The sequence below is a fragment of the Nerophis lumbriciformis genome, linkage group LG06 (assembly GCF_033978685.3).
Source record: "Nerophis lumbriciformis linkage group LG06, RoL_Nlum_v2.1, whole genome shotgun sequence".
Lineage (NCBI taxonomy): Eukaryota > Metazoa > Chordata > Actinopteri > Syngnathiformes > Syngnathidae > Nerophis > Nerophis lumbriciformis.
The window spans coordinates 37,235,622-37,259,914 of NC_084553.2; the positions used below are offsets into that span (position 1 = coordinate 37,235,622).

At 38.2% G+C, this 24,293-nt stretch overlaps 1 protein-coding gene across 1 annotated transcript in view; it reads right to left on the minus strand.

Annotated features, from left to right (window-relative positions):
• The window catches only part of csmd1a (CUB and Sushi multiple domains 1a), a 1,090,750-nt gene that overhangs the window by 414,318 nt on the left and 652,139 nt on the right, over positions 1-24,293 (minus strand). The window contains exons 8-9 of the mRNA XM_061964242.1: positions 8,974-9,055; positions 2,794-2,918 (exon numbers count right to left, since the gene is read on the minus strand). Coding sequence (XP_061820226.1) covers positions 2,794-2,918; positions 8,974-9,055 — 207 coding nt within the window. The remainder of the gene's footprint in view (positions 1-2,793; positions 2,919-8,973; positions 9,056-24,293) is intronic.

The window sequence follows — 24,293 nt, forward strand, 5'->3', positions numbered from 1 at the left end:
GGAGGAAGCCGGAGTACCTGGCGGGAACCCACGCAGTCACGGGGGGAACATGCAAACTCCACACAGAAAGATCCCGAGCCCGGGATTGAACTCAGGGCCTTCGTATTGTGAGGCACATGCACTAACCCCTGGTTCACCGTGCTGAAGTGCATTATCATATTGATGTTTGTTGTATATAATATGAATTGCATGTGACTTGTGTATTGTATTTTTTTTTAATTATTATTATTATTATTATTATTATTATTATTATTATTATTATTATTATTATAAGTATTATTATTATTATGCTGATGTGTAAATTGTGACGTTTTGGGGCAGGTGTTTTTTACAAGATCTTAGGGTCTGTCCCGCACATATTTTTCTGTTAAATTGTTTATTGTTCTTTTATCTGTGTTTTTGTGTGTGCAAATAAAATAAATAAAACTTACTGTACAATGTCTGCTGTCATTAGGATGCTGACTGATAGAATCTTGTTGTATTACCATTTAAAAACGAAGAAAAGCGGGGTGGAAATAAGTATCTTTTCGTGTTGTTTTTTGCCATTCCGGGTCTATATATTGGCTGTCAAAGTGTACCAACTTGTTGGATTACGTCTTCATCCTTCTACTATCCAGGTAAACGGCATTATTTATGATCTACAATAAACTTCCACAAGATGGGAAATGAAAAAGCAGATGACCAGTTGATATTGTCAACAAAGGCACACAAGTTTGTAATCATGGTGCCACTATAAATAGTCTGTGTGTGTTAGGGCTTATAATAACAATATCACTATTACCTGTACGTGTTTAATATTCAATTTTACTTTAAAATGTTTTTAGCTTTTAACTTTTTTAACTGTTTTTAACTTTTAAACTGTTTTTTTATCTAACAAATTGTTCTTAGGGTAATTTATATTTGCTTTTTCAATGTGTATTTTTATTTGTGTTTTAAATGTTATTTTTTAGTCTGTCCTTTGCCTCTATTTATTTGTGGTGTAAAGCCCTTTGTTTTTCCAACTGTGCTTGTTTTTAAAGGGCTTTATGAATAAAGTTGGTATAGTATGGTAATTCAAGAAATGTAAATAGAGTATTGTTGGCAGTTTTTGGATAATTATTTATTGGGTTTTATGGGCGGAATAGAGGACCTCCCATTGGCTCCATTGTAAGCTGACTTTTATTTACGTGTATTTACGAGCTAGAATACATTACAAAAATACATCTGTCGTCATGACTTTCATAATGATTGTGAACGATAGGCAACATTCCAAAAACAAGTGCAGTTCTCCTTTCAGGGGCTGATTAAAACAAAGTTAATAGATGCGTTTTGGTGTCTGCTGGTGTTATTTTTTTGTTTAGGATATTTGCTTTTTCATTTAGGAAATATGTTTTTAACAGGCTAATTGGGAACAGGTGGGTGCCATGATTGGGTATAAAAGAAGCTTCCATGAAATGCTCAGTCATTCACAAATATGGATGGGGCGAGGGCCACCACTTTGAGAACAAATGCGTGAGCAAATTGTCGAACAGTTTAAGAACAACATTTCTCAACAAGCTATTGCAACAAATTTAGGGGTTTCACCATCTACAGTCCGTAATAGCATCAAAGGGTTCAGAGAATCTGGAGAAATCACTGCACGTAAGCAGCAAGACCGAAAACCAACATTGAATGCCCGTGACTTTCGATCGCTCAGGCGGTACTGCGTCAAAAACCGACATCAGTGTGTAAAGGATATCACCACATGGGCTGAGGAACACTTCAGAAAACCACTGTCAGTAACTACAGTTTGTCGCTACATCTGTAAGTGCAAAGCGAAAGCCATTTATCAACACCCAGAAACGCCGCCGGCTTCGCTGGGCCCAAGCTCATGTAAGATGGACTGACGCAAAGTGGAAAAGTGTTCTGTGGTCTGAGGAGTCCACATTTCAAATTGTTTTTGGAAACTATGGACGTCGTGTCCTACGGTCCAAAGTGGAAAAGAAAACATCCAGACTGGTGCAAAAGTTCAAAAGCCAGCATCTGTGATGGTATGGGAGTGTATTAGTGCCCAAGGCATGGGTAACACATCTGTGAAGGCGCCATTAATGCTGAAAGGTACATACAGGTTTTGGAGCAACATATGTTGCCATCAAAGCAACGTCTTTTTCACGTCCCTGCTTATTTCAGCAAGACAATGCCAAGGCACATCCTGCACATGTTACAACAGCGTGGCTTCATAGTAAAAGAGTGCGGGTACTAGACTGGCCTGTCTGTAGTCCAGACCAGTCTCCCATTGAAAATGTGTGGCGCATTATGAAGCGTAAAATACGACTGTTGAATAACTTAAGTTGTACATCAAGCAAGAATGGGAAATAATTCCGCCTTAAAAGCTTCACAAATTGGTCTCCTCAGTTCCCAAACCTTTACTGAGTATTGTTAAAAAGAAAGGCCATGTAACACAGTGATAAAAATGCCCCTTTGCAAACATTTTTGCAATGTGTTGCTGCCATTAAATTCTAAGTCAATGATTATTTGCAAAAAAAAATTAGTTTCTCAGTTCAAACACAAATACCTTCTCTTTGCAGTGTATTCAATTGAATATAAGTTGAAAATGATTTGCAAATTATCATTTACGATTTACACAACGTGCCAACTTCACTGGTTTTGGGTTTTGTATATAATACCAATATCGCTATTTGTATTTTCTAAATTGGCTGCGGCTGGCTGGCAAAAGACAAGACATTCATTAAAATCTTATAGCTTGCTGTGTCAAGAAGAGTAAATCATGACATCAATTAAGGTTGCATGGAGGTGACAGGCGTGAAAACCTACTTCTGCAGATGGGCCTGTGGTCACTCCAGGCAGCCAGTGTGTCCGTCACTCTCTGACAGGTGATACTTTTGGATCCTTGAAGAACGTAGCTGTCATCACAACTGAATTGGACGCTGGATCCGACTCTATTTTGGGAGACAAAACAATAACAAGGCTTGTCAACGTGAGACAGTGTCACTGTCATAATGTTACACTCATTGAAAGTCAGAGAGACATTATAGCAACAACGGCGTACAGTAGATATAAAGGTCATGATTTTAAACATGCGAATGGCTTTCTAGTGAGAAAATAATTCGCTCAAAGACAGATTTTCTATATGCGGTTGCTTCCCCTTACATATTCGTTTATGTAAGTGTTTCACGCCTTTGTTGTTGGTCTATCATCCTTCTCTTAAGATCACTAATGCCAAGGACACCCTGCTGTCTAACATGTGAGCATGACATTCAGCCATGCAAGTACAAGTCCACATGACGTCTTCCTTGTGAAAGCCCAATGTCTCTTTTCAGCTGAAATACACAATATCTAAGCGGTTTCTACACAAACTCTTGGTTGTTCAGAGGCTGCACCCTGGTGCGTTACAATGCATGGGTGTACACACCTCTCTGTCAACATGCAGGGTTGAGTCCTTTGCTTGACACTTAGATGCAAAGTTCCACCCTGGAAATGAACATTGGCTGCAGGAATACACTTCAATGTGTTTTATGTAAATCAAAAGGGTTTTAAAGAGGGTGCTGGGTCCAAAGAAATGTGTCTACATATAAATGCATTTGTCAATTGTATTTGCAGGTAGTTCTGTGTATGCCAAGGCAACAAGAAGCGCTATAGCCCTTAACAACTAGCCTTATGAAGCCAGGAGACATAATTCATACTTGCCAACCCTTCCGGATTTTCCGGGAGACTCCCGAAATTCAGCGCCTCTCCCGAAAACCTCCCGGGACAAATTTTCTCCCGAAAATCTCCCGAAATTCAGGCGGAGCTGGAGGCCACGACCCCTCCAGCTCCATGCGGACCTGAGTCCGCTTTCCCACGATATAAACAGTGTGCCTGCCCAAACACATTATAACTGTAGAATGATCGAGGGCGAGTTCTTGGTTTCTTATGTGGGTTTATTGTTAGGCAGTTTCATTAACGTCCTCCCAGCGCGGTAACACACAACAACAGCAGTCATGTTTTTGTCTACCGTAAAGCAGTTTGTCTGCCGTAAACAGCAATGCTGTGACACTCTTAAACAGGACAATACTGCCATCTATAACATCAATAACATATACGGCTTTTACAGAGTGCAGTGCACAACTGCGCACACAACAAGGAGACGAAGCAGAAGAACGAGGAAGATACAGCCATGGCGACGCTGACGACGAGTAAGATGAAGAAATACGCTTTGTTGCACCTTTCCTGCCTGAGTCCGGCGATTAGTTGCAAATCTTGCTTTATTGATTGCTTGCACACAGCCAATCCAACACAAAACAAACTAATCCCCGCCCGCACTCTCGCTACCGCTCCCTCTCTTCTCTTGCCCACACACTCACAGATGTCACTCACCTCACATGCTCACCTATTAAAGTGCCACACACACACATACGCTACTCTCATAACAGCTTGTAAGTTCCAAGCCGCAGCTGCGATTGGACCTGGATAGCCTCCGGAAAGAAGTAGTGGACTACCAAGTGTTTGGCACTGAAGATTTTCCTCAGGAAGCAAAGATTGACCGGTTTTGGGCCATGCTAGGGAGAGATGGAAGATTCCAGACTCTAATGCATTTGATGAAAGCACTTTTGTGCGTGCCACACATCAATGCATCATCAGAGAGGGTGTTCAGCATGGTTAGAAAAATAGTGACAGAGAATAGAACAAGGATGGACAATTCAACCCTTAACTCAACAATGAGTAGATGAGTGTTATGTGTGTGTATATGTGTAAATAAATGAACACTGAAATTCAAGTATTTCTTTTATTTATATATACATATATATATAATAAAATAAATATATATATATATATATATATATATATATATATATATATATATATATATATATAGCTAGAATTCACTGAAAGTCAAGTATTTCTTATATATATATATATATATATATATATATATATATATATATATATATATATATGAAATACTTGACTTGGTGAATTCTAGCTGTAAATATACTCCTCCCCTCTTAACCACGCCTCTAACCACGCCCCCACCCCAACCACGCCCCACAAACCCACCCCCGACCACGCCCACCCCACCCCCCGAAATCGGAGGTCTCAAGGTTGGCAAGTATGACATAATTAAACAATTGCAAATTGACAAAAAGTATAGTCATTATTACATCTGATTTCCACTTACCAAAACTACTTAAACAGCAATACATGCAATCAAAACTAAACTGTTTGGCTCTAGATGACAGTTCATGCTTGTTTGTGTACCGTCTTCAAGGTTTCAATAACAAGGTCAGTACAGTTGGGAACAGCTAAATACTGTACAATGAAAAAAAAAGTATTATGTAACTGCATTGAATGTGACTTTACATAATAAACAAGTCAAATTCAAATTAAAAATATGTTTCTGTTGTGCCAAGTATTGTATTTTTAGTGTCTAAAACTGAGTGAGTTTGAAAGTGCACACATGGTATGTTTTTTGTGGTAAAATGAGCTTTGTGTACTTATTTTGTCATTTGCCCAAAAACAAAGACTATGTTCAAACTGTAGGGCACAGGTGTCAAACTCTAGGCCCAGGAGCCAAATCAGACTCGCCACATCATTTAATGAGATTTTGCCGCTTTATTTAATGTGGTCCGCTACATCATTTTATGTGGCCCTCCGCCTCATTTTATGTTTCCTGCTGCATCATATTATGTGATATACTGCATTCATTTGTGTGGCCCACCACATTATTTACGTGGCCTGCTAAAAAAGGCCAGAAACAATAAAGCACTTTTTGACTATTCTTTCAATTTAATTCAATTTACCTGATCTTGCAAGAAGCAAAGCAAGTTATCCATCAATCTGTTTGTAAAAAATATAGTAATCCTATGCAAGGTTTCCCCCTAGATTGCCAAGATACCTGTGGCGGTAGGGGCAGATAATGGGCATGGCCAATATGACATCATCATATAATTTGCTATTCTTTAATAAGGCAAAAAACATTTAAAACAAATCTGTGTTATCAATAAGTAGTATTACAATATTTTTTTCTTACTACATATTGTTTTGCTCTATTTTTAAATTGTTGCTGCTTATTATTTTTAAATGTACTTTGTTGAGAATAGTTTAAGAGTCTAGAGACTACTCCAATCCTCTCAGTCATCCATCCATTTTTCCACCGCTTGTATATATATATATATATATATATATATATATATATATATATATATATATATATATATATATATATATATATATATATATATATATATATATATATTAATTCATAATATAACGACTTGCTAGTATTAATGTGTATTTTAGTGTGTTATTATGTTCATTGTTCCCATGGACTGTGAATGCACTGTTTTGGCGGAGAAAGAGGAAGTGTTGTGTGTCTGGGAGTGAAGCATAGAGACGTACAGTCGCGATCAAAAGTTCACATGCACTTGTAAAGAACATGATGTTATGGCTGTTTGAGTTTCCAATAATTTCTACAACTCTTATTTTTTTCTAAAAGAATGATCGGAGCACATACTTGTTTGTCACAAAAAACATTAATGAAGTTTAGTTCTTTTATGAATGTATTATGGGTCTACTGAAAATGTGACCAAATCTGCTTTACATAATAAAGAAGTCAAATTAAAATTAAAATTGAGGTGGGCGGGGCGGGGTTAAGGGGGGAGGAGTATATTTATAGCTAGAATTCACTGAAATTCAAGTATTTCTTATATATATATATATATATATATATATATATATATATATATATATATATATAAGAAACATACTTGACTTTCAGTGAATTCTAGCTATATATGTATATATATGTATTTTATTATATATATATATATATATATATATATATATATATATATATATATATATATGTATATATATATATATATAAATACAAAAAATACTTGACTTTCAGTGAATTCTAGCTATATATGTATATATATGTATTTTATTATATATATATATAAATATATATATATATATATATATATATATATATATATATATATATATATATATATATATATATATATATATATATATATATATATAAAAGAAATACTTGAATTTCAGTGTTCATTTATTTAGACATATACACACACACTCCTCTACTCATTGTTGTATTTGGAAGTGCAGTGCTTTGCAGCCAGTAGCACCTCCTTTGAAGGAGCATAGGTATGGGCAGTGTAATATTCTGGGTTGGAGTCAATAACCAGGCAAGGTGATGAAGTTACGTCTCTTTACTTCATACTTCAGAACGACTCCCACACTTTCCATTAGGGTGCGCAATACAACGTAAACCGTTGGCCAACCAAAAAGTAACCACAGAACACTATACCCAACATTCACCAGGAGATGGCAACAAACAACTTAGATCACTCTGGGGACGGCGTGGCCGTGCGCAACCCGAGGGTCCCTGGTTCAATCCACACCTAGTACCAACCTCGTCATGTCCGTTGTGTCCTGAGCAAGACACTTCACCCTTGCTCCTGATGGCTGCTGGTTAGCGCCTTGCATGGCAGCTCCCGCCATCAGTGTGTGAATGTGTGTGTGAATGGTAAATGTGGAAGTAGTGTCAAAGCGCTTTGAGTACCTTGAAGGTAGAAAAGCGCTATACAAGTACAACCCGTGTATCATTTATTACAGGCAGCATCTGTGAAATTTAATTTGCAGGAAAGGAGTGAGTTTAGGGTTGAATTGTCCATCATCGTTCTATTCTCTGTCACTCGCCGTCGCCATGACTGTCTCTTCTTTGTTCTTCTGCTTCGTCTCCTTCTTGTTGTGTGTGCAGTTGTGCACTCGCCAAAAGCCGTAAATGTTATAACGTGACTGGGCCGGCACGTTGTTTATATGAAGAAAAAGCGGACGTGACCACAGGCTGTCCTCACTCAGGTCCGCACGGACCTGGAGGGGGCGTGCCTTAAGTCCGGCTGGAAATCGGGAGAAATTCGGGAGAATGGTTGTCCCGGGAGATTTTCGGGAGAGGCACTAAAATTCGTGAGTCTCCTGGAAAATTCAGGAGGGTTGGCAAGTATGCTTCCCTGTAGTTCCAGCTACTGCATCTCAGCGCTTTATCATATTTTTCCACAAAGGACGCCCAACAAATACAAATGATGATATATGCACACTTACGCAACAAGCACATGCACACACCCCGGTAATGACCTTCCAAAAGCTAACAAACTGCAATAATAGCCCTATTACATTTGTGCAGCCATAGTAACTAATGACAATGAAAAACAGCAGGAGCTAGACACTAAAGGATTATCATTTAAATGTTTTTGGCCGAAAAAAATATTCTTGTAATTAAAAGAAAACAAGATGAGCAGCTGTAGATGTTGCATTGGGGAAGATTGCATCGTGCAGTGTTTTCTCAGTGAGATCAGGAATTGTCACTTTTTTCTGTTAGGAGTGAGACTTCAAATGAGTGTTCACTAACCGGGACCCATCACCTTCTTCTGACACATTAATTCCTTTTGCTGCAATTTAAAACAAATATTAAGATAGGCGTAAGGTAATAAAAATGTGTTGTATGCTATCTCCACCTGCTATCTTGTGATCAGTGGGTTATTGTCTATTGGAACGTTTTTAAAACCAATGTTTCTTGCTTGAAAATGATATCTAATAATATGCGGTGTATATTATCTTATATTGCAATATTATGTTATCAAAGTCACCTTTTGGTGCCCTGTGTGAGGTGTGGGTGAATGAACGAGATGTAATATGCACTATATCTGATGAAACATCATGAAATTAAACATGAAGTCAAATACAAAATATTAATGTTGAACACCTGAAGTGAAGAGACCATTAGTAACTGCTGAGACAAGGAGAAATGGTAGGATTAAATAATCTGTTTACATTTCTAATTAACTTTCTACAAAACACCTTTGAGGATCATTTATCATCTCCACATTATAAACAATGTATTTTGGAGAACATTTTCCTCAGGTAGCTCATCGGATCAAGAATAGTTGAGGTCCCAGTGGATGATTGGGATTAAATGCAAAGAGTACTCACTGGAAGGCTGATCCCATTCTCTTGCCATTTTCTGGAATTCCAGGATCTGGACAGACATCTCCTGCTAAGCCGCTTTGACTCACTAAAAACAAAGAGAGAAAGAATACACATGTTATGCGTCATTGTATACTTTATTTGCCAGTTGTTTTCGTTAATTACCTTTTAATGTAAGAATAATATTGTCATTTAATAATGTCTGCATTATATTATTGAATTTTTTTTTTTTACGCTGACTATTTTAATATTTTTCAATAAATTAATGAAAGTCAAGTGACAAGTGTGCACATGTAACAATCACCCCTGTCAGTGTCTACTAAGGGTGTCAGGACTTTCCTTTTGAATGTTTTACTTTATCAAAATAATTCAACTGGCTGGCTACAAGTAAGTGTTTTTCAGGGAAACACTGTCACCATTTTGTTTTTTTTTACCTGCCTCTCATATGATTTATATTGTTGTACTAGTTATTATTATTGTTATTACTATTACATTATTATTAAATAGATAGGCCAACACACGTCTACAGAGCTGAATATATATTGTGGCGTACCTCAGGGATCAATACTGGGACCAAAATTGTTCAAACTTCTATATAAACAACATTTGTAAAGTTACAAAGGACTTGAAGTTGGTATTATTTGCAGATTGATACAACTGTGTTTTGTTCAGGAGAGAACACACAGAGGCTAATACAAATAAAAACAGAAAAAAATAAATAAATGAAAGCGTTGATTTGACAAAAACAGACTATCCTTAAACCTCAGTAAAACTAAAATAATGCTATTCGGTAACAGTAGAACTGTAAGTCAAATACAAATACAAATAAACGGAATAGACATTGAAAGGGTAAAAGAAAACACATTTTTGGGTGTAATAATAGATGATAAAATGAACTGGAAAATTTGTGTAGAAAATACAACATAAAGTATCAATAAACACATCAATGATGACTAAAGCAAAATATGTTCTGGAGCAAAACTCACTGCATATTCTCTACTGCTCGCTAGTGTTAATACCCTGAGTTACTGTGTAGAAATATGGGAAACAACTACAAATGTGCGCTTCATTCACTAACGATGTTACAAAAAAACAAAAAACAGTTAGACTAATACTTAATGTTGGATATAGAGAACATACAAACCCTTGATTTACTGAATCAAATATATTGCAATTAAACAATTTGGTGAATTTGCAAACATAAAATTATGTACAAAGCAAACTATCACCTGCTACCCAAGAATGTACAACAATTATTCTCAACAAAAGAGGAGAAATATAACCTTAGAGGAAATTCTAACTTAAAACTATTGTATGCACATACAACACTTAAGACCTTTAGCATATCCGTATGTGGAATTAAATTATGGAATGGATGACACAAGAAAATTCAACAAAGCACCAATATGATTCAGTTTAAGAGACTGTTCAAACTACAAGTATTCACAAAGTACAAAGAGGAACTATTATTATTATTATTATCCATCCATCCATTTTCTACCGCTTATTCCCTTTGGGGTCGCGGGGGCGCTGGAGCCTATCTCAGCTACAATCGGATTATTATTATTATTATTATTATTATTATTATTATGTTAATGATGCTGATTATTATATTATTGTTATTATCATTACATATATATATTGTTAGGAGAACCAGCATAAATGCATTTAAATATTTAAAATAAGTTACACATTCTTCCCCAAATTATTCATTTTCAGTGAAGGACTCGATTCAACGGAATGAGATGTTTTAACATTACTAATTCAAAAACCCATACTCAAAACAAAAGAAAATACCCAAAATAGCATTCTGCAACCTGGAAGGGTACAAAACACTAACTTTAAGCAAACATGACGGGAGCAGTGAAAAGGCGTGTCTTCATCAGGCAGAAGTCCCAGCGAACTTGGAAAACCTGCTGTGTTGGAACATATCTGTGTACACTCGTTCATATTTTAAATTCAAAATACAACCCATCTCGTCGTCCACAAGAGGTGGAACATGTTTTGTTACAAGTACCGCATTTGGTATCTTGATGAAAGGAGAAAGTGAACTGTAAGTTATTTAACCTGACAGCATGAACAAATCTTATTTAAGTAGTAATTAGAATTTTTTTTTTTTTTTAAAGAAAATCTCATATATTAATAACCAGTGTTAGTAACGCGTTACTGTAACGCCGTTGGTTTCGGCGGTAACTAGTAATCTAACGCGTTATTTTTTATATTCAGTAACTCAGTTACCGTTACTACATGATGCGTTACTGCGTTATTTTACGTTATTTTTTATGTAGTATCGGCTAGAAACTGAGGATCTGAGTGTGTTTTTTTGCAACGAAGCAGAGATGTGCTTCTGATCCTTCCTCTGTGCTCTCTGTGTGTGTGTGTGTGTCTGGGTGTGAGATGGGGAGGGGAGGGGGGTGCGCAATACGTAAACCGTTGGCCAATCAAAAAGTAACCACAGAATATACGGTATAGTGTTCTGTGGTTACTTTTTGGTTGGCCAAGCGGACGTGACGACAGGCTGTCCTCACTCAGAGGACAGCTTAGGTTTTGGTTGGTTGGTTGGTATCAACACTTCAGTCATCAACAATTGCATCATCAGAGAAATGGACATTGAAACAGTGTAAGACTGACTTGGTAGGATATGTATAGCAAGTAGTGGACATAGAGAGAGAGATCAGAAAGTATAAGCAAAAGTGTCTACATTTGATTATTTACAATCCGAAGAGGTATTATGTGGAAGGGAGGGTGTTAGTTTAGGGTTGTAGTTGCCTGGAGGTGTTCTTTTAGTGCGGTTTTGAAGGAGGATAGAGTTGCCCTTTATTTTACACCTGTTGGGAGTGCATTCCATATTGAAGTGGCATAGAAAGAGAATGAGTTAAGACCTTTGTTAGTTCGGAATCTGGGTTTAACGTGGTTAGTGTTAGTGTTATTATGCTGTTTGTTACTTATGTATGTTATGTTGTAGCTAGGGGATAAGTTGATTGGCAACACTAAATTGGCCCTAGTGTGTGGATGTGAGTGTGAATGTTGTCTGTCTATCTGTGTTGGCCCTGCGATGAGGTGGCGACTTGTCCAGGGTGTAACCCGCCTTCCGCCCGATTGTAGCTGAGATAGGCTCCAGCGCCCCCCGCGACCCCAAAGGGAATAAGCAGTAGAAAATGGATGGATGGATGGATGTTGTAGCTATTTAAAATAGTTTTGTCAATTTGTTCTGGCCTGAAATAAATTGGCCCTTTGAAACATATCTTTGTCTTTGTGTGTTGTATGTAGAGCACATTGCTTAGCAGAGTTCAGTGATGCAAATGCATGTCAAGTTGATCAACAGATTGTATTATTCTCCAGTGCAATAACAGTACTGAAATGAAGGCTAAAAGGTCATTAATGGGAGCCTAGAAAAAAAAAAGTAGAAGAAGTAACTAAATAGTTACTTTTCACAGTAACGCATTACTTTTTGGTGTAAGTAACTGAGTTAGTAACTGCGTTACTTTTGAAATAAAGTAACTAGTAACTGTAACTAGTTACTGGTTTGCAGTAACTAACCCAACACTGTTAATAACACATAGTGATGGCTGCAAAATATCAAAACAACAGTAAGTCAGTATGCACAAGACTGTATCAGCACCCTCCGGCTCAGACAGAATCCAGTTGGCATTCTAGTACACAAATCCATTTAGGATGCACAGAGCTAACGAGTGCCTCTTAATATTTCCTCTAAACATTTTTAAAGTTATGTCCATCTTCAACTTAGCTATTGGGACATTGGCTGAAAATCAGCCTTAATGGCTACACTTTGGCATTATTGTTTTATGTAAATGTCCACCATGAGCACTATTTCTCCTAGGTGAGGAGAAAAAAAAAAAAATACTCATCTAAATGTACACCGTGGCTTACTGTTCATTCCAACCTAATAACCTGAAGATAAATAAACTACAGTATAACAAACATACACATTCAAAAGACTGTGTTCATCCGTTTAATTAATTCATAACCTGCCCTTGATTTTCTATACTCTGCGTATCTTTTTTAAAGGAATTTTTGTCTATTTCTATTCACTTTTATGCTTTGAAAAAAGGTCTCTGTGCAAACATGTAATAATTTTAAAGTAACCGAGCAAGTGAGCTAATTGTACAATGTACAGCAGGGTCGTGTGGTCAGGGTAGGCAGGGGAGGAAAAAAATAGGAAAAAAAAGGTCAAGATGTATTTCCTGTATGATTAAAAATATATTTTTTAACATTTTCCTGAGTAAAAATCACTTAATTTAAACACAAACCGATCATGAGGCTTTTGCGTGTGTTGCCGCTTCACCTCCTAACTTATGTGTCTACCCATCCATCCATTTTTCACCGCTTGTCCCTCTCAGGGTCCCGGTTGGGGCTGGAGCCTATCCCAGCCGCACTCGGGCGGAAGGCGTGGTACACCCTGGACAAGTCGCCAGCTCATTGCAGGGCCAACACAGATAGACAGACAACATTCACACTCACATTCACACACTAAGGCCAATTCAGTGTGTAAGAGAAAGAGAAAGAGGGCGTAGCTTACTGCTGGTCTGCTTGCACAATGTTGGTAAAATAATGTTTGCATATACATTTTTACACTATCAATTTCTAATTTGAACACTGGATGCTTAGGTTCTCCAGTGCCCACTGAAGCAGTACTCTGACTCGCACAACTGGGAGAAGATCACGAGCCAGCGAGTAGACACATGTCTCTACAATGTTTAAGAAGAAGCCAGCGTTTTTTTTAAACAACTTTTGTTTAAAACAACAAACATGGCATTTGTAATACAGGAAGCCAATGTTTGTTTAGATTTTTGCCATATGCAAAAATCACGTGTTACTGCTTTCAATGAAATGAAATGAAATGATATGAATTGGAATAAAATGAAATAATGTGTCAGCCATGATGGAGAATTATAATTATCTAAGATCAAATACCTCTCTAAACTGGACTTTAAAGGGGAACCGCCTTTTTTCAGAATTTTGCAAATCGTTTATAATCATTATGAGAAACATGACTACATATGTATTTTTTTTTTAATGCATTCTGACACTTAAAAAAACGTAAATTAAAGTCCGCAATGGGAGTTCCTCTATTCTGCCCATACAACCCTATAAATAACCATCCAAAAAACACAAACAATACTTCAGGACTTGAATATTAACTAAGTATTAGTGATATTGTTGTTATATGCGCTAACGCAGATAAACTAGTTATAGCGGCGTTGTGATCACAAGTGTGTGTGCCAACGTTAATACCTTCAAGTGGTAAGCTGCTTCCTCGCTTCCTTTATTGTGTAAGTTTATTGTAGATCATAAATTATGCCTATCACCTGGATAGTGGAAGGATGAGTATGTATTCCGACAAGTTGGTACACTTTGACATGCAGTCTAGACCCAGCAATGGAGAAAACGACATGGAAAGACGCTTAGTTTCACCCCACTTTTCTTCGCGAAGATATTCTTTATCTAAAATCAATTGGCATTCTACTGATAGCAGACATTGCACAGTAAGTGATGTTTTATTATGTTTGTTGGCTCTCATAAAGTCTACAATGAGTAATATTCAGTGATGTTGGGGAAGAAAAAAAGCAAACGTGATGTGTTTTTTAAATTAATGTGCCGCATATGCTTAATATAGCAAAATACTTAAATATTAAATGATATTTTAAATGTGTCTTTTACTACATTACATATTTACGTACATCATAAAATCCTGATGGAAGTGTTTGGATGTTTTTTCAGGGCTTTGGAGGCAGAATAGAGCGACTACCATAGGCTCCATTGTAAGCGGACTTTTTATCACATTATTTACTTTTGTGAATGCATGCATGTTCATGTCTTACATAATGATTGTGAATGATAGGAAAACTTCCAAAAAAATTGCAGTTCCTCTTTAAGACAAAATTAATGTGATCATAAAAAGTATGTTTTTATGGAGGAGAGATGGTGCTGCTTCAGATAAAATTACAAAAATATAAGAGACACACCAAATATTTTATAAAAGAAAAAAGCATTTGATATTGACATTAAAACTATTTGATAATGACATTATCATATCACGCATTTTTCCCATTTATCATATCATTATATCATTATCATAATGTTTTTATGAAAGTGACACACTCCCTTCTTTTTCTTGGTATAATAATGTGCAACCTGTATAAACAATGATTAGAACATATTCATTTAGGTAAAAAACAAACAAACCTCCAAATGTCTCACCTGGGGCCTTATGTAACGAGAGTTGCATAGCGTTCCGTCTAAAAATTGACATACGCTCATATCCACAAAAGTATGTATGTCGCTCGAAAAGGTTCATTAAGTCTTATTGTAGTAAGACAAAATGGCCATACATATGTAGACATAATTTCAATACAAATGAATAGTATATAAACAAAAAGAGGGATTCGCAAAGGGAGACCCCTCATCAGCTATTCCTAATGGAAGACCTGGAAACTACTACCCTCAACACAGCACCCATACACTGCAGACCCACATTCTGGAGAAGATACGTGGATGACATTCTGGAGAAAATAAAAATGGGACACACACAGGAGCTTACAGACCTCCTCAACATACTGACAGGACTGGAAACATCAAATTCACATATGAAGAAGAAATAAACGGGACCATAACTTTGTTGGACATTAAAATACACAACAAACATGACGACAGTCTAAACATTACTGTTCAACGAAAACCGACACCAATTTCTACTCTGGACCTCTGATCATCCCACAGAACACAGACTGTCATGAGGACACTCTATGAATGGGCCAACATCATAACAGAAGAAGAAGACAGACAAAAGGACGAGAAACACATCAAAAATGCATTCAAAAACTGCCAATATCCGACCTGGGCCATCAAAAAAAGGGGAACAATAACAAGGAAAAGAGAATAAAGAAGAAAAAAACTAAGGAAAACCATACATTGGACCGAATAACAGAACCAATACAGCGGGTCATGAAAAAACACACAAAAAAAACAACAGTTAAACCTCACATAAAAACAAGACACTTACTTGTACATCCAAAGAACAAAGTAGAACAAGACAAGAAATGCAATGTAAAATACAAAATCCCATGTAAATAATGCAGAAAATCATACATCGGAGAAACAGGGAGGACATTCAACACAAGAAAGAAAGAACATCAGAAAGAATGTGAAAAAGAGACAACTGGAAGGTTCACAAGAAGCCTAAAACTAAAATCTGAACAGGAAATCTTGAAATCAGCCATATCAGATCATTGCAAAATAAATAACCACATCAATCGGAATGAGGAAGCATTCATGCTCTCACATACCTGGGAGTCCCTCCTCCATTAACCATCTATTGGCAGCAGGGGGTGCGGGGGGGAGCCAACCAGGTAAACTTGACAGGTCTGCCTGGTTGGCTACGCCTATAAGAACAGCTGACAGGCAACACGTCACAATGGTCAGGTGACCCTCCGGAAGAATACAGCAGATGACAGTCGAAACATGTCAGGTAAAAATTTCATCTAATATACCAAAAATACTGTCTGACTACAAGAACATTTGAAAAGTATTTACGCCAGTGAAAATTCAGAACACGTCTAAGCACATTTCTCTGTTACATCGCAATCAACGTGGAATTGATCTCAGGAGTTAGCTTGACATTGCATGCCCAGACCACGCACGCTTTTATATACGCTAATCAAATTGAAAGTAGCCATGTGTTTAAGCGCTGCACGTTGTGGCCGGTTTGGTGGCTGCAGGATTAGGTCTCTGCTTTTTTGCAGAGGATGTGGTCCTGATGGCTTCATCTGGCCAGGATCTTCAGCTCTCACTGGATCGGTTCGCAGCTGAGTGTGAAGCGACTGGGATGAGAATCAGCACCTCCAAGTCCGAGTCCATGGTTCTTGCCCGGAAAAAGGTGGAGTGCCATCTCCGGGTTGCGTAGGAGACCCTGCCCCAAGTGGAGGAGTTCAAGTACCTCGGGGTCTTGTTCACGAGTGAGGGAAGAGTGGATCGTGAGATCGACAGGCGGATCGGTGCGGCGTCTTCAGTAATGCGGACGCTGTATCGATCTGTTGTGGTGAAGAAGGAGCTGAGCCGGAAGGCAAAGCTCTCAATTTACCGGTCGATCTACGTTCCCATCCTCACCTATGGTCATGAGCTTTGGGTTATGACCGAAAGGACAAGATCACGGGTACAAGCGGCCAAAATGAGTTTCCGCCGCCGGGTGGCGGGGCTCTCCCTTAGAGATAGGGTGAGAAGCTCTGCCATCCGGGGGGAGCTCAAAGTAAAGCCGCTGCTCCTCCACATCGAGAGGAGCCAGATGAGGTGGTTCGGGCATCTGGTCAGGATGCCACCTGAACGCCTCCCAAGGGAGGTGTTTAGGGCACGTCCGACCGGTAGGAGGCCACGGGGCAGACCCAGGACACATTGGGAAGACTTTGTCTCCCGGCTGGCCTGGGAACGCCTCGGGATCCCCCGGGAAGAGCTGGACGAAGTGGCTGGGGAGAGGGAAGTCTGGGCTTCCCTGCTTAGGCTGCTGCCCCCGCGACCCGACCTCGGATGGATGGATGGATGGACGTTGTGGCCTATCCACCAGTCAGTGGGAGGAGCTTCTTTCTGGTTTTTGGAGTGATCACAGCAGGTTAAAATTGCTGTGTGCTGCGGTAAAATGGATGTACATTGCCAAAACAGACGATGTGTTCAAAAAATATAGTATATATGTTTGGGATCAAACATTAATGTATTCTTCTTCCTACTCCTTTTCGAACTTGTTGTAAAGAGAAATGAGAATGTGTGGATTATAGGATGTATCCTTTTGCATCTGTATACATGTTCAAAATAAACTCAAACTATACACAAAGTCCAATTTGACTGGTTGATTGTGATCGACGGGTTGGCGCCCCCTGCTGTAGATGGAATGTCGTCTGTTGTTCAGGCGAGTTGATTGAAAATGCTTAGAGTTAGGCCATCTAAGCTTTGCTTCGAAAGCTCGCAAGGTGGTCAGGTTTATGGTGTCAGTTGACTATTCCCCCTCAAACGAAGATGAATTGTTATTCTGTGTGGGACAATAGAGGCTATCCATCCATCCTACTCAAACATACAGTACACTGAGGGACATGGGTTTCAGGAAATGCGAGTAGATGGATGGGTGATTTTTCTGCATTAGTGTTGTGTCCATTTTTTAGCGGATCTACAGTTTGTATGCATGCTTGTGTGGGAGATGATGCAAACAGGACACACTGTCTTGCAGCTCTAACATGGTTTTGATGTCCCTTCCAAAAAACACATCACACAAACATGCACAGACCATCCCGAAAAAGACACACTTTTGCCAAATGACATTCATTGGCATCCTTCACCGAGGTTCATTTTGCCAACTCAAATCCAGTTCATTCAAACAACATGAGATTGCAACAGAGGAAAAAAAAGCTGGGCTGCTGTCAAACATCGTCAAACTGACTAAATCCCATATTTGCACTTAAAAGACGGTTTGGTGTTAAAATACAGGCTTATGATTCATAGTGTCGTTTCTGTATCTTCAAAGTCTTCCGCAAACCTTTCATCTCAACAACTCAACTTTTTTTTTAGGAAATTAGAACAAAAAAAAAAAAAAGTTCTCTTTGGTGTCCATATGATACCTGTCAAACACTGCTGTGAAGACTCCCACACCCGACTGCCACTCCACCTATTTAGACCGACAATGGGCCTGATCTACGAAACATTTGCGTGTACTCAAACATGTGCAAACTTGATAGTGCGTGCAAAGCTGATTGACTAAACTTGTGCACTGAGGATTGCATCTTAAATGAGAAACATGAAGAGCGTAATCCATTTAGTGTGCCTGTCTTCATGTACAGTTTACAATGACTGGACAAAAAACACAGGGAGAACTGGATTGCGCTGTAAAGACAAAGGGTGGGGAGAGATTTACAGAGACATCCGTCTGCGTGTCAACATATTTCGACTGTCAGAAAAAAAAGTTATGTTGTCAATTCCAGCATATCATTTTATAAATGATGGATGACTTAACGGGTTGATTAAAACAAATGAATTGATTCGTTTTGGTGTCTTTTATAGGAGATGTATCAAATACATATCCCAATCAAAAAACCCTTCTTGCAATGTGCATCTTCTAGCGCATACTTGCCAACCCTCCCGGATTTTCCGGGAGACTCCTGAAATTCAGCGCCTCTCCCAAAAACCTCCCGGGACAAATTTTCTCCCGAAAATCTCCCGAAATTCAGGCGGAGCTGGAGGCCACGCCCCCTCCAGCTCCATGCGGACCTGAGTGACGTGTTGACAGCCTGTTCTCACGTCAGCTTTCCCACAATATAAACAGCTAATGATCGAGGGCGAGTTCTTGGTTTCTTATGTGGGTTTAGTAGTTTCATTAACGTCCTCCCAGCGCGGTAACAACACACAACAACAGCAGTCAAGTTTTCGTCTACCGTAAAGCAGTTTGTCTGCCGTAAACAGCAATGTTGTGACACTTTTAAACAGGACAATACTGCCATCTACTGTACATGCATATGTGACCCACCCATAATGTGTCACATTTTTGTGTTGATTTATTTATTTTATTTTGTGGTTTGAAGTCGTTTTTGGAGCTGTCATTACACATTTATAAGTATTCACATTGGTCAGTAGGGGGCAGTAGGGGGTTTCTTCCCAATTGAATGCTATCACCTGCAGACCGGAAGTGTCTTGTCATTCTGATGAGAGCGACCAGTCTGTGAACAATTGAAACGTCCTGTGTGCTTTTTCCTCCTGTATAACAGGTTAGTTTGGGTGAATCAACTCACTGAATAATATCCATGTGATCTTTATAAGTTTAAGTTCACATTCTGATGGTGGAGCCTAACTCTAAAGTGTTTGTGAGTTGTAGTTTGTATTTGTGAATGAATCCAGTGCACAGCTGCAGTAATCAATACAAAAAAGGCGACGTGAGTACGCAATGTTTATATAGGAACTTCTGATCCTAATTCAGACTCCCAAATTAGAGCTCCCGTTTTCTTATTGATTTTATAATGTATATTTGTATAATGTGTGTGTTCTGAAATAGTGACAGAGAATAGAACAAGGATGGACAATTCAACCCATAACTCAACAATGAGTAGATGAGTGTTATGTGTGTTTATATGTGTAAATAAATGAACACTGAAATTTAAGTATTTCTCTTATTTATATATATATATATATATATATATATATATATATATATATATATATATATAGCTAGAATTCACTGAAAGTCAAGTATTTCTTATATATATATATATATCTTAACCACGCCCCCAACCACGCCCCCCGCCCCACCACGCCCCCCCACCCCCTACCCCTCACCTCCCGAAATCGGAGGTCTCAAGGTTGGCAAGTATGTTCTAGCGTGTCATCACAACACAAGCCTCTTCCTGAGCACACCGTCTGCTAGGGATGTATACCGAGTACCAATATTTTTTGGTACCGGTTCCTAATTAGGTCGGCCCATGAGGACCGTGAAGATTCTGGACTAATGAAACCGCTATTGGTATTTTTGATTGCAGCTGACGGACGTAATTATGACACACTGTCACATTCAGTTCAGCTGCCACTGCTACACATTAACATTAGATTTGAATAATGACAAGCAAGATACAACACCACACAAAAGTTTGTGTAACACAACAATATGTTGTCCTCAAAGTCACGCACGGTGTGTCAGTTTGAAGTGATCACACTTTACTCACGAGTCACAACCGCATTATATCAACCATCCTCCCAGCAATCCATTAATCCACAGGCTAATATTAATCCACTCAAAAAAGTGACAAATTGAGGTAACATAATAATCCATAAAGTTGTTTTGAAGCAAGATTTCATCCGCTGTCTCTAGTTGCCATCTGACGTTGCTCCATTGCAAAGTGTTTGCATGTCATTAAAAGACATCTTGCTAAAATTTGTTTCAGTGAGTTCTGTCTCTTCACTACAAACTGAACGACCAAGCATTACATTTGCTCACTGGGTCGTGTTATTTATTAAATACACACTACACACACATACATCGGTAGCTGTCAACACTCTGGCTTCCGGTACGCCACTCCAATTCGCCCATGTGCAACATAAACACAAAAAACTATCCCTAATGTTACAAAATGCACAACCACAAAACGTGCTAATTGATTGTATTGATTTAAATCATATATCTGATATGATATAACATGTGGTCTGCACATGAATGCCATACATAAATACTATTTCCAGCGGAGTGTAATGGTAATGATTACAAACACAGTGATGGATCTGTGTAGTCTTTACAAGAAGTTGACATAACAGCTGCACTTTACCTTGCACTGCAAACATTGTTGACTTTTTAAGACTTAAAAAAACAGGTGTTGACAAAAGACTTTCCTGCTCTGAGATGTTACAGTACATCATGTTGGAGGTGTTCAACCTCTTCTGCTAATATAAATGCTAATTTAAATGCATTGTTTCCACATATTTATTTCCACAAACTAAATATAGCACTGATAAATACCGATATCGATAAGGAATATCGATAAGGTTATCGTACAGATAAAATCTTACCCACTATACATCCCTGCTAAAAAATTGGTTCTGTTGTCTTGATCGCTTCTTATGTAGCCCAGAAATGATGGTAAAATTATATATTTGTGCGCAAGATTTTCCACAACATCACAAAACACTACAGGTTGGACCATATGATGCAATGGATGTGCAGGAAATAGATGTCTCCATGGGCACAGTACATACAAAATTATAATTTAAATAGGGCGGACTGCACCACTTTTGCCCTTTTTATCAATTGTACGCAGTCTTAGTCGATACCCACTAATGTTACACACAATTTAATGGATTGCACATGCTATTTAGCACCCGTTATTTGGATCTTAGTAAATCACGCCCTAAATGCGCTCATCCTTTCATTTGACTTCTGATAGTTTGTAAAATCTCCAAAACTTCACATCATAAAATTAGCTGTTGAAGGCAAAGGTTTATTGAATGTAGTAAATTGTTTGAAAAATATATTGGCTAATTAAGCCAATATAATAAATAACTGCCTCTGATTGGCCACTATGCAATGTGTTACCCTAACCTTAGCCAACTGTGACTTATCATATAAACACTATATGAATACAATCATCATGGATGTTCTCCATATCTGTGGATGTTCTCATTCATCCAGGTCATTGTATTTTCTCCATATTTTGTGGCCTGGATTCACAGTCCATTCTTTCTCTTCGTAGCTTGTAGCTCTGATGTACGCTCCTCGCTACATGGGTCTAAAAATAGCTAAGCTACAGGAATCGCTACTCGTTCAAAAAGTAGTGAAGCTACTGCCAAGGAAATGTTATTAAGCTACGTAGCTTCACTAAATGTGGCTTGTTACTGCCCATCACTGCTAATTAAGACTGTGTGCACTATTGATAACAAGTGCAAAACTGGGGCAAACCACCCTATTTAAATGACATTTTTGCATGTACTGCTGGCTGTTACCAGGGAGACAGTCAATTAGTCTACTGTCATGACATCATGCTCCAACTTGTGGCGTTTTGCTACAGTCGTGGTCAAAAGTTTACATACACTTGTAAAGAACATAATGTCATGGCTGTCTTGAGTTTCCAATAATTTCTACAACTCTTTTTTTTTTGTGATAGAGTGATTGGAGCACATACTTGTTGGTCACAAAAAACATTCATGAAGTTTGGTTGTTTTATGAATTTATTATGGGTCTACTGAAAATGTGACCAAATCTGCTGGGTGAAAAGTATACATACAGCAATGTTAACATTTGGTTATATGTCTCTTGGCAAGTTTCACTGCAATAAGGCACTTTTGGTAGCCATCCACTGGCTTCTGGCAAGCTTCTGGTATGTTTGGAGGAAAAAAGGTGAGGCCTTTAATCTCAGAAACACCATCCTACCGTCAAGCATGGTGGTGGTAGTATCATGCTCTGGGCCTGTTTTGCTGCCAATGAAACTGGTGCTTTACAGAGAGTAAATGGGACAATGAAAAAGGAGGATTACCTCCAAATTCTTCAGGACAACCTAAAATCATCAGCCCGGAGGTTAGGTCTTGGGCGCAGTTTGGGTTTTCCAACAGGACAATGACCCCAAACACACGTCAAAAGTGGTAAAGGAATGGCTAAATCAGGCTAGAATTAAAGTTTTAGAATGGCCTTCCCAAATTCTTGACTTAAATGTGTTGACAATGCTGAAGAAGCAAGTCCATGTCAAAAAACCAACAGATTTAGCTGAACTGCACCAATTTTGTCAAGAGTAGTGGTCAAAAATGTAACTATGTAATCAAATATTAACATTGCTGTATGTATACTTTTGACCGAGCAGATTTGGTCACATTTTCAGTAGACCCATAATATATTCATAAAAGAACCAAACTTCATGAATGTTTTTTGTGACCAACAAGCATGTGCTCCAATCACTCTATCACAAAAGAATAAGAATTGTAGAAATTATTGGAAACTCAAGACAGCCATGACATTATGTTCTTTACAAGTGTACAGGGCCGGCCCCTGGCATAGGCCGTATAGGCAAATGCTAAGGGCGCCGTCCATCAGGGGGCGCCACGCCAGTGCCACAAATGTTGGAGAAAAAAAAAAAAAAGTTGGTACTATTATTTCTAAATACAAAAAATAATTCCACGTTAATTAAAATGCAAAGTAAAGCCTATATAATACCCCCCCCCCCCCCTCCCTTCCCGTATCATGACTCTTTTTGGACGTCACCACATCAAAAAATCAACACAAGATGTCAAAACGGCCAAAACTGTCAGGTGCCCAGGGAAGAAATAAGAGAAAAGAAGAGGAGGAGAAACGAGAAAAAGACAAGAGGTAGCAGGTAGGTAACGTTAGCCTACATGAAATTATTTGTCTGTTACAGAATGTGATAGTAACCTGGCTTTTTAGCATTAAGCTAATGTTACATGATTCGGCAATTGCTAATCAATAAATAGCTAGTTCTGTTTTAACGTCGGGTTAATATTGTGGAGGGGGCTAAATTGTTATGGAAAATAATAATGTAACGTTAGGTAAATACAGTACTCCCACCTTACATTCCTCAGGGACATTTGTATTAGATCTTTTAAGCAGGTGTTTTTTGTTTACATTGTTATTGCCTTCTGGTTAGCTAATGTTTGCCCTGCAGGTAATAGTCACTTTTCCACCCCTTTATATATTAGGTATAGTTGTAAGCCTAGTTGTTAAAGTGCACATCATTAATGTAAATTAACCAATATGTATGTAAAAAATATTGTATTTCATATATTCATTTTTTATTTTTTGCATTCATTTATTTATTCATATTTTTTTTTATCTTGTTAACTATTCT